This window comes from Mixophyes fleayi, chromosome 1 (genome assembly GCF_038048845.1).
Source record: "Mixophyes fleayi isolate aMixFle1 chromosome 1, aMixFle1.hap1, whole genome shotgun sequence".
NCBI classification, from domain to species: domain Eukaryota; kingdom Metazoa; phylum Chordata; class Amphibia; order Anura; family Limnodynastidae; genus Mixophyes; species Mixophyes fleayi.
In genome coordinates, this window is record NC_134402.1 from 18,712,700 (window position 1) to 18,728,261 (window position 15,562).

Consider the following 15,562-nt stretch of genomic DNA (forward strand, 5'->3'; position numbering starts at 1 on the left):
GAGGGACACATGAGGAAGCGCTCACCCTGGTATTGGTGACCAGAAGATCTCGCACCGTGTAGCTGTCGCACTCCTCCTCCTTCTTCAGCTCTATGGTGATGTCGCCAAAGGACATGTTGCTGTCTGTCGGCCAATACTGTGCACACTTTTCCTACATTGCGGAGATTAACGAGAACGTTAGTAAAATCATTAAAATACACTGATGAAAACAAGGTATCTGTAGGACACTCGGTCGAGTGCACGAGCTCACTGATTGTAATAGTCTACATCATTTAATAGGTAGGAGGCCATATCAATACTCCAACATTACCTGTCCCCTCTCCTCCAGCTCGGTTAACATGACAATGGAACAGGATTTCCACTCCCAAATCATTCTCCAGAAATCCTCCATGGTATGACGTAACGGGCCCTGACTTGCAATGTAGGAGTCCTTCTGTCTGTACCCCTGCAAGACAGAGTAACAATGTCCATACAGATGTAGGAGAAGCAGCACAGAGCGCCCTCTAGTGTCAGAACCGTAGGTGGTCAGTAAAAAAACATATTTACAAGGATCTGGTTTGTTCCGTGTGACAAAAACTTACTAAAATCAGTGACTATCTTGGGTGTCACCAGCCTGAAATTTACCGCAGAGACCAAGACGGTCGTTCGTAGAACCGTTCTGCTAACATTTCAATTTATAGTCACGGCGTCAAATGCACAATTTAACATAAGCAAACAGGACGGGAGAGGTAAATCAGACAATGTAAATGCTAGCACCCGCACTACATAAATAATCCGCAGGACATTTAATATGAGAGCCAATGTCATCCAGCTGTAATTTCCCATGTGGTGAGACCGGAAGGTGCAATGGTAGGAAATGAAATATAGATATAGCAAGAATGAGAGCTGGCACACAATTATTAAAGTCAGTGGTCAAAGGGACCCTCACTCCCCCCCCCCCCCCCCCCAGCCCACCATTCCCTACTTTTTATCCTAATTTTTCTTTATAACAAAAAACAAACAAACAAACACGGTGCTCTAGGTCATTATTAAAAGGGATGTATTTCTATAGTTATTTATCATACAGAACGGTCGTCTTTATTAATGTCGCTTACAGCCTTTCCAGATGTACGTGTGGGCAGGACAGGATCGATAACGAATCTCGTGAGGCGGGATCACCAGATCCTTATAGAATCCAGATTCTCCCTACGGAATTGCGATGTTTCGGTCACATGTCAGCATGGGGCACAAGTGCGAGGTGCAGAATGAACACTGGACTAAACCTGGGTTATCCTTGCTACCTGTCTTGTAATAGAACTTTGCATTTGGACATTAGATACTGCATATACTAAATGGCCAAGGAACAATAAATCTTAGCGGAAAACCCCATAATGTTGCGTCCGCTTTAAAACATGGACAATAACTGCGCTAATGTTATTGAACCAGATTCTCTATGGAGCGGATGTACGTGTCTGGAAAAATTAGTACCATAGAGAAAAGCATTTAAAGGGTAAATAGTTAAGGAGTCCAGAACGAAGTGCTCTGTAATATAAGTCTGTTTAATTGCAGATAAATACGATTCATTTTGCTAAATAAATCCCATTTCTTCTTTCGAGTTTGTAAAAACGAGTTTGTAAATGCCAAACTCCCCATCACAACAACGGCCTGATACTGAACACACAAGATGCAGATTTAGATTTTGTGGAAACGGAGATTATCACAAATCAAACTGGATGAATAAACTAAAAGCAGAACAAACAGCGCTTAGGCCAGGGGGACTGTACTCTTGCTCAATATAAGCAATAGGTCCTGCAAAGACTATCATCATCATCATTTATTTATATAGCGCCACTAATTCCGCAGCGCTGTACAGAGAACTCACTCACATCAGTCCCTGCCCCGTTGGAGCTTACAGTCTAAATTCCCGAACACACAGACACAGACATAGACAGACAGACAAAGAGAGAGAGACTAGGGTCAATTTGATAGCAGCCAATTACCCTACCAGTATGTTTTTGGAGTGTGAGAGGAAACCGGAGCACCTGGAGGAAACCCACGCAAACACGGGAAGAACATACAAACTCCACACAGATAAGGCCATGGTCGGGAATTGAACTCATGACCCCAGTGCTGTGAGGCAGAAGTGCTAACCACTGAGCCACCATCCTTACTATTTAAAGTCAAACAGGCAACATCCCACCTTACAGCTATAAATACCTTCTAATTAGCAGAAGCTCAGCGCCAGACTCTTAATTTGACCCATCATGTATACCCTTCTAATATATAGACTTGGACCAGGCTTGGCCAACCTGTGGCTCCCCCGGAGTTGTAAAACTACAAGTCCCAGCTTGCTCTGTCAGTTATCAGCTGACTGCTTACTGGCAAAGCATGCTGGAACTTGTAGTTTCGCGACACTTAGAGAGACACAGGTTGGCCAGGCCTGGTCTTGAGAGCACATGAGAACATTCCTCATGCTCTAAGTGACAGAAAAACTTCCTAAAGTTCCAAGCATTCCAATTAAGGTTATATATAAACTAATAATAGACTTACATCAATAAAGGAGGCATTTACATAGTCTGTATTCTCTTCTCCCCTCTTCACTGGAATAATGACTCGATTGAATTCATCTGCTCAACAAAAATAAAAATAAATATTAGTTGGGGGGAGGTTGATTTAAGAAGGGCTTGCCCACTTTAAAGATGGCAGCTATTTTCCCACACATGAACCACAGACTGGAGACGAGAGACTTACATGGGATTATCTGGAGGACGCGGTTTTTCTTCATGTTTGGCGGTAGGTTCCCCGTTCTCATCTTGTCATTCTGAATTTTAATGGACGTTAATTTCTGTAGTGACAAATACAAAAAAACAGTTAATTTGACAGGATCACACTCGCATACAATCTCCAACTGCAAATAGTTTTGGAATCAAACAACTTAAATGCCTCAAAGGAGAATGCTGGACTACAATGGAGGGATCGTCTCAGGAATCATGGCTTCATACAGGGCTGGAGTCACCTCGGCATTTTATAAAGCTCTGCAGACAACTAGTTTTCAATATAACACATTGTTTTCCTGTCACACAAGAAGTGCCGGGGAGCACTTTAGATGCACTAAGGCACCAGTCCAATAAACACTTTCCTGCATGGAATGGCTAAGAGACGCCATTTTGTTGCAAAACCCTTTGTCAGTCTCCCTGTTATATATGGGATGCTGTATTGTGCTACTTACTACATTATCACTGTGTATTGTTGTATTAGCTTTACGCTCATTTTCGACCTAGGTTTTTTTCTGGTTTACGTACTATATTTATGTATTTGCTTTGTATTGATGTAGCCTCGCTATTTAGCGCTGTGGAAATGGTGGCGATGTATAAATAAATGAAGACAATGATGTTGGGACAGTTTTTCGGATATATTTGGGCCTCCTCTGAGCCACAAGGCTACTTGCCATCTGCGACACACGAGGGGGCGTTACAGTGCTACAAAACAGACTCCCGGGCACACCGCTGGTACCAGGAGCGGTCTCATCTGGAACGTAGATCTACACCTGGCTGCGGATAGGAGGGTATAACCCTACCCCAGGGCATAAAACACCATCTGACCTTGAACTCTTCCTCGAGGCCGTTGCTGCTGGCCCCTAGGATTTTATTGTACAACTTCTGGAGGTGCGTTTCCAGGGAGGTGACTTCCAGCTCCGTGTCTCCGTACAGGTAATGTTCCAGCAGGGCTTGGTAGATGAACACGTACTGCATCTATACACACAGGAGGGAGGGAGAAAACACAAACCTGTTATCCAATCTGCTGGCACAACAGGGGAAACATTAACACAACGCTATCAAAATCTATAAACCGGTCGTATGTCTCCGTATAAACATTCTACTGCATCCAATTTCTTCTCTGGAAACTGAGAAAAGCAGAAGCTTGAGGCTGTCAGTGATTACTTTCTTACATCCGCGCCTCGTTAGGACATCAGTGTTTACGTCATAAACCGATTATACTGCACGGAGAAAACCGCCAACGTGACCTATGCCATGACTGATTAACCACGCGCTGCCCATATCCGCCCCCATCCTCGTTATCACATTTCCATGTAGCACATAAAGCCCATAGAATACAGTGTTCCCTCTTTATTCCACCACCAGTTACTTTCTCAGGACATAAGAGCATTCAAATGTAATAATATTATAATTCACCTCTTTATAGCACCAGTTTTGACCTGTGTGTTATACCCGCAGTATAAAAAGAGTGAGCACTCAATATAGAATTCAATCTGACCCGCTAAGAGATGAATCTATCTTTTATCTGTGTATTATCGAGTTCCTTACTGCATAGCGCAGGTTACACAAGAAATCGGCTATAGAATGTGAGATTATTACCAGTAACCTCAGAGTTCTGTGCTCCGTATAACAGTAATCTGTGTTTAAGCTCTTTACACGGTCACGGACCGCGTCTGTAACTGGCGAGATCCCATTATATTGTTACGTTTATATAGATAGCAACGTGATCCTCATTGCTGGAGATTTTACGCCCATGTCTGCATAATGGCCGCGACACAAATATTCTTATAAACACCAAACAGGGGCTATTCGTTCTGAAATATAGGGACGGTTACTACATTGTATTTGATAACGGACTACAGGATATGTTATTCCTTATAATACTCAACCGATTACAACAGGACATGTATGCTCCTATGTGGTGGGCAGCACATTATAACACTATTAACAATACGTTATGTATTTACAGAAGGGCTGAATGATTCTCCTGTACCAGTGTTGGCTAACCTATGACACTCTAGGTGTTGTGAAACTACAAGTCCCAGCATACCCTTCCAGCAATAAGCTGCTAAATATTGGCAAAGCATGCGGGGACTTGTAGTTTTACAACACCTGGAGTGTCACAGGTTAGCCAACACTGTCCTGTACTATACGCAGTCACAGAATCCTGCTGCTGGGGTACAAGAACAAACAACACTACAGGACATCGTTCGCTCATTCAGCGGCGCCCGTCCCTCGTTACTTACGTCAGTTTGCACCATCTGACAGCGCTGAGCCCGGATCCGACTGACAAACCCGTAAACATCCACCTTTTTCTCTGCGTTCATCATATCCAGCATGGCGTCTATGACTACGAACGTCCCGGTGCGGCCCACCCCGGCGCTGAGGGTCAGACAGAGAACGTATGATTAACAGGCAGCCAGTGACCATCGTCGTTTGTTATCGCACAGTTGGGGGTAGATAAGGTACAATTTATTACAAAACAAAAAAAGGGTGTGGCAAAAAAAAAAAAAAGTGTAATAATGCATCTACTACAAAACCGTTGTAACATACACGGCTGTGATTGGAGTGTTATAACTTTACATTGTCCCTGTACATAGAGCGCTGTACGTGCGATGTGACATACTTCCCACATGAGAAAGGGGGGGCAGAGAAAGAGGGGAAGGGCAGAGAAAGAGGGGAAGGGCAGAGAAAGAGGGGAAGGGCAGAGAAAGAGGGGAAGGGCAGAGAAAGAGGGGAAGGGCAGAGAAAGAGGGGGCATTACTTTGCCCCCAAAATCTAAACCCAACTTGGGCAGACTAAGATATAAAGTAATTCTCACTACACAGATAAAATGTGAGAATCGGTGTGGTCATAGAGGAAAAAAGCCCTGCAAAGAGTTGATGACCAGGTTACTTTGCTGCAGGGCTTCCTGAAGAGTAACAAGAAGTCTACCTACGTCCAGACAGTAGGATGTACATGGATGGTTTCTAGCACTGACCTGCAGTGTACAACGATGGCTCCAGCATACTGTGGGTTGCAGGTCTTCACTTTCTTCAGGAATTTTAACATCCCTATGGGAGTAAAAGGCACCCCGAAATCAGGCCAGCTGGTGAAGTGGAACTGTGTGACAAGGCGCTGAGGCTTCTTATTCGAGACATCACCGACCTGAGAGAAGAGAGATGATTAAAACAGATTCTGACTCCTCTCAAAAGTCAACATTCTTCTCCGAGCTGGATCACCCCATGACCTCCGTACTACAACTTATCACGCTGACTTGGGCTTCGTACTCACTGCTGCAAAAAACTGGGTCACAAAACGGAACAAAATGTTTCCAATGATCCCATACCGAGCTGCTGCAGAGATGGCGTTTTCCGAACGTTGCCTGTTCGCATTTTCGGTCACACTGGCGTTTGAACTTGGGCTTTTTAAAAGACAAATCAAATGCCTACGGGTGTAAGGCCTTAGAGGAGGCAGACATTAAGTGGGCTGAGCCAGTAGTCATAGCTCTGTGATGTCACAACTTTCTAGGCCAAATATTGGTTCCGCAAACACAATGACAGCTTCCACTGTGCGTAGGTGGAGGGTCCACTTTCTAGAAGCTCAAAAGTTAAATTGGTTTATGCTACACAAGTTTGTGTATGGATAATGGATGAGGCATTCTATGCTGCCCATATGAAGAAGATAAAAGCATGAAATAAATAAAACAAAAAAAAAAAATGTAAAACCCATAAAATAATGTAGGTATTATGTACATGTAGGACAATCACATCATGACACTCTACTTCCTTTATGTCCTGCATTGTACCTCTGTACTGTAGCTTGAAAGAGTAACACCATGCAGTGAGAGAAGCCATTGCCATGGTAACAGAACTCTCAGACTATGGGAGCAGTAAGCTACTTCTTCACGCCCATCATTATGTTCTCCTCTGTACTAATGCATGTGTACTTGCGCCTTGTCCCGTCTCTGGTAACCACCTCTCATTCCCGCCTACAAGACTTCTCCCGTGCTGCTCCCCACTTATGGATTTCCCTACCACACTCTATCAGACTTTCCCACAGCCTTCAAATCTTTAGATCCTCTTTGAAAACCCATCTCTTTTTTAGAGGTGACCTTATCCCTGATAACACTACTTACACTAATGCACCCTCACAACTGTCCCAATCTCCACTCTGAGCCACACTCGCTCCTCTTGTTTCAGCTGTGCCCTCTCCCACTTAGAATGTAAGCTCTCTAATGAGCAGGGTCCTCCATACCCTTTGTTTTCATGTCTGCATTTATTTGGTCTACCTTGTATGTCCCCGTTTTACGTATGTCCTGTTTTCCCTACTGCTAGTGCTTCGCGCTACGGAGCACTGTGGCGTCTTACAAATCTATGGTAATAAGAATAAAGCATCCAATGTCCAAAATGTTTTAAATGTAAATTTGAATTGGGCTTTCTCGCTGTCCTGGCAGTATCTCATTGGAAGGGAAGGCGAGATGTGAAATGGCGTGGGACTAAACAAGTGTATACCAGGCAGTACATTAACACCTATAACAACCCAACTATTTGTGTGCAATGGCTTTTTATTAGAGATGCTCACTGACCCCCGTGCACTGGTTTTGGATCTGGATTAGCTTCATGTATTGGCAAAACTGCCCTTGTGTGTTTTGTTTTTTTTTAGAAAAAATCCTAAAATATGCTAAAAATCACATAATTTTGCTTTTTTTGTTCCTACATTATTATTAAGTCCAATAACACTAATTGCAAGTCGTTTGCAGTCAATTTTGAGCACCTCACAGATCACAATATTATTTTCACACACTTTCGGACAAATACTGCAGCGACCTGGCTGGATGGTAAGCGACAGAGCAATGACACAAACACACGGCAGTTCCTAGCACATCTAGGACACATTGGCACACAGCAGTGGCAGAAAAGAAATATGGTGCTAGATGGAAATGTCCTTGGGCCAGCCCGCCCTCCCAATGTTATGTTAGATCTTAAGAACAATCGCGAGATCAGACGACGTAATGAAGTTTTGCCTAGTTTTCAAATCCGAGAAAGCGCGAAGGTACCGAACCGGCTCGGTACTCTGATCTGCTATGTTCGGGTATTTTCGGTTCTCTGGAAACCGAACCTGAGCATCTCTACTTTTTATATGGCTAAACACCAGCTGTAGTGAACGATGTATCTTCAGGAGGCCAGAATCCCGCGACTTAGACCTGGAACACGTCTAATGTTATAATATCCTAGTATTTTACCTGCTGGATGCAGAACTTGCGTACGGTGTAGTCCACCAGGACAGTCATATCTTCCACCGACACCCGGATGTTACCGTACGTCCAGCAACCCTGGTCCGGCCAGTACTGAGCACACTTACACTGTAGGGACAATAGGTCACATGATGAGAAAACAAGGACAAGCTCCGTTAATGTCTTACTTCAAATGTATTCACAAAAGAGTCTGGAAATCATCTTCAAGTAGAACACTCCAAAACCATCACAAACCATAAATAAATAAGTAAACGGTTCCCACTATACAAAAGGACATAGCCAAGGACTAGCGCAGTGCTCACCATTTTATTTATGGGACAAGGTTTCTAAATTGTATCACCCCGTGAAGCCGTGGAGAGTTTAGAGCAGAGCTTGTCAACTTATTTATGATCAAGTGACTTCTAATGTCTGTAAATGTTCATTAAATACACTCTGATGTCATTATCTGTTCACTATCAAGTACATCCCTGTCTATAACATGATGTTTAAGTATGCAAGTAGTTTCTTTAGTTTACATCGCTGTTATCGCATGAGATTTCTGCACATTTTAATGCACAATTAATAATTTTCTTACTGTCTGTACTATTTACTGAATGCAATATAAAAAAAAAATGTATTAAAAAAACAACAACACGTGCACAGACATTAACACATGGCACAATCATGGTATTATCTTTTTTCCCAAAGGCCTCAAAACTTGATGGACTGGTTAGACCTTAAATGAAGCCAGGTGAAGACCGTCCCGGGGCTGAATAAATACCCTAACCCTCCTGACCTCTCAGGATGTCGGCTTATACACGACAAGCCTGGAATCATCTAATCAGCAGCCTGAGGACTTGGAAATAAAGATGACTGTTACATAGCGGTAGGAGGCTATAAAGAGGCATCTAAACGCTTCCAGCTTGGAACGTCTACTGTCAGAAACACCATTAATAAAGGGGAAGTTCAGGGGGAAGTAAGAGCAAGATGTGGAACAATCCATTATAGGACGGCTCGTACACCGGTCGCTGCAAGGCACCAGCAGAAGGAGAACGGTTATAGTCCCCAGCACAACGCCGCTCACGGTAAAATAATCTGCATGGAAGACTGGTTAGAGGGAAACATTTCCTGCAACCCCACCTCAAAGTCAACATCTGAAGTACGCAAAACAATTCAAAGACCAACCAGAAACTTTTCTGAACCAAGTGCTGAGAACCGATGAAACAACAACAACAACAACAACTACAACAACTACTACTACAACTGAGCTTTTTGGCCACAACCATAAAACATACATGTGGAGAAGAACAGGTGAAGCCTTAGGCGTGCGTGTGGATCTATTATACTTTTAGGGTTGTATCGTGAAAAGCGCCACAGGGATTATTGTCTGGGGGGGTGGAAGGAAAAATGGACTCAAATTATTCAAGATGAAAGTTTTGGAATGATCTTCGCAGTCCCCAGTACTTACAGGGTGCCCAAACTATAGCACTTGTCACATTCAAGGTCTTTTAATCTGTTACAGTCAACAAATAAAAGTTATAGTGCCTTAAAATATGAAGAACTAGGTCACATGTACCCTGCAGAAGTTATGTTGTTATCTCCTGTCCACTTACAGATTCAGTGTAACCTGACAAGGGAGTGCCCAGCCTTTCTATATACAACTGTATGTGTGGATGTAGTAACTATGCTTAACCAAAACTGAAATTTATTAAGAAAATTTAAGCCTTAATAAGCCTGTCTGAGTTACCCAGTGGGGTACATTTAACAGAGCTGGAGAAAAAAAAAAATACTGTAGAGGGTAAAAAACCTCACCCCCCACCGGCTCTAGTCGCTCAGCCCTGATACAATCAGAAAACGACACGTGGACCACTAAGGACACTGATCCCAGCTATCCAATCAGAAAAGCTGAGATAGTCTTAAGTATAAACTACGTAGACGGAATGGTAACGGGTAGGGAGAGCACTAAAGCTGTATTACTACCGAGGGAGGAAGTGATTTTTTTTTTTTTTCCATTATTATTTTTCTTGGGGGGGGGGGGGGGGGAATTGAAGCAGGAGGACCAATGGAAAACCCACAATTATGGACACTGTGCTTCTCATTGGCCCTCCCTGCTCACACCTGCATTCTGAAGCGGTGAACAAAATCGTTCACACTTTAGGTGGTGGCGCTGCTTTTCCAATACTCTTCGTTTGAGACTTACACAAACGTGTTGCATAAATACAGCGACAGATCACGTGACGTGTCACATGTCTAACAAGTCACATGACGGAGACGTCCATACTTGCCTCTTTCCTTTCTTTCAGGTTGGTGACCATGACGATGGTCGCTGTATTCTGTTCCCAAATCATTCTCCAGAAGTCGTTCACGGTTTCCTCTTTTGGCCCTTTAAATCAGAGAGCGGAAAAGGGAAAAGTACGGTGAGCACTCAGCCAACAACTGCGTATGTGTGTTCCTGGTGTAGAACGTGCGGTCAGTATAGAACGGATGCAGATCTTCAGTTACTCCTAAGTGTTGGGATCTTTAAAACAGAACCAGTTACTCTTCCCTGAAAGGCCCTTAACCAGTCAGAGGCGAATCCGCCACTGCTGGAAGAGACGGGGGGCTCTCTTCTAATTCGCAAATATCTTCGTCATTCCTGGGGCTTTGGGCAACTAAATAACCAGGTAACAGTGGTTTGTTTCCAAAAGGAACAGAAAAGAGAAAAGAAAAAAAAAAAAGAAATCCACCATAACATCATAAAGTCTTTATACTATAGGTAAATGGAAATGATTAAACTGCAACTTGCTGAGCCAACGGGATATAGCGCAGAGGACCAATCACCTAATGGATGCCACTATTCTGTGGGATTAACCAACAGTCAGTTTATCAATTCACTAGAAACTAGTGACACTATCGAGGCATGAGGCACTTTACGCCTCATAGACGCCATTAGCATCCCAGTGAATGGAGAGGCGGCATCCACTTTGCCTTGACGGTTGTACAGTATTGAGGGATATATTGGCGAGATAAATAAACCATAAACAATGACGGGATTCGCTCTTACCTTGTGCCGCTATAAACTTGTTCTTTTCTTGGTAGCCCTGAAAAATAGCAATGAGTCAGTGCAAACAATTCAGGTTGTATACCATGATATGACTTCTGTGTTTAGTTTGGTCATTGAGACCATTGCCTGCTCCCTACTGTAGATTATAACTTTAGGGGGCGAGTTGACGTCCGTGCTTGCCAACTGTAAATACGGGCAAAACGCCCCATTTACAGAGATAATATGTAGCCTATTTTGGGCATTATATCACAATTATATCTAAACGGTTTTCTAAAAATAAATAGGAGATACATTCCATCCGTGTGACAGACACAGGAAAACACTTGGACACAGACCCGATAAGACATTTACAGCTTGTATTCAGCACTCGGTAACAAGTAGACGCTTACATTGATAAACGAGGCATTAATGTAGTCTGAGTCTGGCACTCCTTCAATCGGACTCAAGTGAAGTCTGGAATGGTCATCTACGAAAAAGCAGAAAGGTCAGAGGTTACGGTCAGCTATAATGTCCTCATGGCTCTATAGCATTACAGCAGCTAGTTAAGCAACAACACAAGTAGCAGCAAATTCTATGCAAGATGAACTTGGATCTGTACAACAATCTTCATGAAATTTCGGTTACCCAATAATTGAAGTTTGCCATTATTCAATTTGTATAAAGATTGGCACAGATGCGGTTTCTACACGTTTCTGTTGCGGCCGGTCTACAATCGGCGGCACTGAAAGCTTCCAGCACTAAACAAACCCTTTCTCACACTGCCGCACAGGAAACGCCCTGACCCGCACTGCTTACAATCTAAATGCGTCATGGATTGGCTCTTTATGCCATGAAGCGTAAACTACTAAAGTGAAAGAATACAAAAACCAAGGATGAAGACACTAAAACACAACACTCTGTACTATTACAAACAGAGACCAAAATGTACAAATTGTTTCTTTTAATATAAATTGTTTCTTTTAATATCTAGAACGGATACGAAATGAAAGAGAACAGGTTTTAAGAACAAAGCACGTCGCTAACGGAAAGATGACTACTGATTAGTCCAGACTTGCCAACTCTCCCGAAATATCCGGGAGACTCCCGCATTTTGCGAGAGTCTCCCGGGCGAGTGTGGCAATCCCCCGCAGCTGGATAATTCTGCCCACTTCCTAGTGAAGTGGGCAGAATTAAGTCCCAAACGCCGCGATTCCCGGTGAATCGCGGCGTTTGGCCCCGCCCCCCGCTGTCAAATGACGCATTTTGCGTCATCACGTCATGGGGGCAGGTCCAAAATGACGTCACTTGGAGCCCCGCCCCCCCCCCCCCCGTCACGCCCACCTCCTCTGCAGGCTCCCGGATTTCACCAACAGAAAGTTGGTAAGTATGGATTAGTCTCACAATGGGGGAATGGAAATTTAGAAAGCAGCAGCTGATACAAACAAAAAAGGATTTTTATACAAATATTAAAATGAAAATCTCTCAAGTCAAAAGGTAAAAAAACACTGTATCCTCATTAATGTGGCTAACCGGATGCCCGGTCTAGATCTAGATGTTGGACATGAATGCTTTATAAATCAAATACCCCACACAAAAGAACAGGGAACAGATGGCAAAGCCTCTGCTTTACAGATAGATATTCTGTATATATAGAGAAGCGAAACGCATTGTGCCAAACAGCAGGTAATCAGCCAATTAGAAGCGCAACCAACGTTCGGATGTTCTCTCCAGATAATACTTTCCCCTATGTGTGTGCAGTATACGGGCGTCCACCCTCTTAACTGAAAGCAGGAAAGTAAAATAAGTTCCTGTCAGACACTTCCATAGGGGGTGGAAGAGGAGGAAATGGGAGCAGAAGGAATCCCAGGGAGCTCAGAGCCAACTGATGAATGTTAAAACTCGCCGACACCCAAATAAAGGTCTTTAACCAAACATAGATCATACAAACGGGCAATATTCTCACCACCAGTAAAGTACAAATGCTGCACCACTTGTAATACATTAGTGTAACCGATGGTATAACGTGCTACATGTATTAAACCAGGTTACATTTAGAGTGTAATCAGAGATCAGCTTCTTACATACTAGAATAATACAGGGACTGCACACAAAATTACAAGCCAGAGGTACAGACGCCAAAACTATACCCCCAAGTATTCTGGATAAGAAGGACCTCACAGTGACTGCCGGAGGCGGCTCCAGGTGATCATTTACAAGTGTGGTACAGTCAATTCATATTTCTTTCCCTGATTTTCAGAACTTTCTGTATAACACATTTCCATATAAGAGATCCCCACCCCTCATCATCATTCATATAGCGCCACCAATTCAGCAGCGCTGTACAGACTAGGGCTAGTTTTGCCAGCAGCCAATTAACCTACCAGTATGTTTTTGGAGTGTGGGAGGGAACCGGAGCACCCGGAGGAAACCCACGCAAACACGGGGAGAACATACAAACTCCACACAGATAAGGCCATGGTCGGGAATCAAACTCATGACCCAAACACTGAGGCAGAAGTGCTAACCACTGAGCCACTGTGCTGCCCACTGCCGCTATTCGTATAATATCACATAGCATTACAAAACAGACTTAGGGGAGACTCACAATCAGCCGGTACCACCAGACGTGTGCAGAGGTTTAGTCAGAGAAACACAACGGCATTTTAAGCCACTGAAAACCAGGGATCAAATCTTAGAGTAAGATATGATAATACGAGGAAGATGCAGACAGATCTGAATTATAATTGCTGACTGCGATAAGCTGCAAGCCAGTTACATCTGCCATCTGTGTCACCTGCCAGATGCTGCTTCCACATCTTCCATACACTCCTCTGTGAAACGCTCTCAGTCCGACAGACATCATACTGGAAGTAGGCGTGGTCAGCTTGTTCAGTACATACGGAGGGACCGATTCAACTCCTAGCGATGCCCGGCTATGCTTGTTTCCGGATTCTACGGTACCCCAACATCGCAGATTTTCCTGCTCACCTCTGCGGGGTGTGAGGGGATAGATCTGCGATGCTGCATTGCAGCGGAGAACCTTCGCCACCAATCCGGGAGGCACGCGGGTGTACAGCGCCGAACCGGTCCTGGCATCACCAACCAGCCAATCACCTGTGTTTTACGCCCTTTCGGTTGTATTTACGTATATACATTTATCAATTAAATCGGGAAAAATTTTATTATAAATGTGATGAACTAAGAGGATACATTAGAGACTAATGAAGATATTCTTCTTAAAAAATCTATTTAAAGTTGGCTATAAATTCTACCAAGGAATATAATATCATAGAGGAATAGTAGGGAGAATTCACAAGATTACATGTATTTTTAGCCTACGTTTTTATCATTTTTCTTTTAATAGCTAAAAATGTTAAAATGTATTTCAAACACATTTCTAAACGCTATTTGTAAGAAGTGATTGTGGCCTAAATTACAGTCATATTTATCCATTTTTTTTTTCTGAATAGCTTGGAGATATTCTTTATTCAAAATCCCCACTCAACTAGTTGTATTTCCTTTGTACAAGTGCTTCTCTCAACACGAATGCAACATGTGCTCTTCATTAAAAAGTTATTTTAATGGCTTGAAAACTATTAATGAATTAATTCACCAAAATGACTTTCTAACGAGAAAAAAATATTATTGCTAAAATTTCAACTAAATAATGGATGAAACTGAGCGAATAGCTCAGAATATCAGGTTAATATAATATTAATATAATATCAGGTTAATATTAAGCCCTACATCTCCACCCTCCTCTATTCATGCTCCTTCCCGCCCTCTCTGTTCTGCCTCTGACCGTCGCCTCTCTTCCCCCCTTATAACCTCCTCCCACGCGCGTATCCAAGACTTCGCCCGCGCTGCCCCCCTCCACTGGAACAAGCTCCCTCCCTCCATCAGCACTTTCCCTAATCTGTCCAGTTTCAAACGGGCCTTAAAAACCCACCTTTTTCTTAAAGCCTTTCTGTCTCCCACTTAACTTCCTACCTTATCTTCTGTCTCCGTCCCCCTACTCTCCCTCTCTACCCTGCGTCTCTCTGTCTGTCCACCCCTCCCCTTAGATTGTACGCTCCTCTGAGCAGGGCCTTCTCTCCTCCTGTTTCCACCACTTCTAACTCTGCTCTCCAGCTACTTAGCCCTCCTCCTCGAGGGTCCTCCACCCCACGTCCACTCTCGCTCCCCCGTCCCCCCTGGGGGTCTCCCTGTCTTCCGCGCCCTCCTTCTTGGGCCCTGTCGTTTGCAGATCCTCCCTCCCCCTTCCCCGCCCTCTCTAGCTGTGCATTGAGCTTACTGAGTTACTGTGCTTACTGTTTACTGTACTGTGCTGTCTCCCATTGTATTGTAATTTGTTTGTCCCTGTACGGCGCTACGGACACCTTGTGGCGCCTTATAAATAAAAATTAATAATAATAATAAAATAATAAGATTTTTTTTTTTTTTTTTTTATAAGACGACCTTTTAGAATTCGTTAGAAAGGTTAGCGAATTGCATTCACTCCTCGTACTCCATAATGTGTACTCCTGGTACATTATAAGAGGTGGCGATATAAAGGATCATTATTCTCTA

The 15,562-nt window shown here is 43.5% G+C and overlaps 1 protein-coding gene across 2 annotated transcripts in view; it reads right to left on the reverse strand.

Annotated features, from left to right (window-relative positions):
* Nucleotides 1–15,562, reverse strand: part of PTPRA (protein tyrosine phosphatase receptor type A) — a 125,467-nt gene that overhangs the window by 8,290 nt on the left and 101,615 nt on the right. For both annotated transcript variants that reach the window (XM_075190654.1, XM_075190734.1), the window contains exons 10-20: nt 11,404–11,480; nt 11,015–11,051; nt 10,257–10,354; nt 7,981–8,100; nt 5,737–5,903; nt 5,003–5,138; nt 3,582–3,731; nt 2,731–2,824; nt 2,530–2,606; nt 311–445; nt 26–151 (exon numbers count right to left, since the gene is read on the reverse strand). In XM_075190654.1, coding sequence (XP_075046755.1) covers nt 26–151; nt 311–445; nt 2,530–2,606; nt 2,731–2,824; nt 3,582–3,731; nt 5,003–5,138; nt 5,737–5,903; nt 7,981–8,100; nt 10,257–10,354; nt 11,015–11,051; nt 11,404–11,480 — 1,217 coding nt within the window. The remainder of the gene's footprint in view (nt 1–25; nt 152–310; nt 446–2,529; nt 2,607–2,730; nt 2,825–3,581; nt 3,732–5,002; nt 5,139–5,736; nt 5,904–7,980; nt 8,101–10,256; nt 10,355–11,014; nt 11,052–11,403; nt 11,481–15,562) is intronic.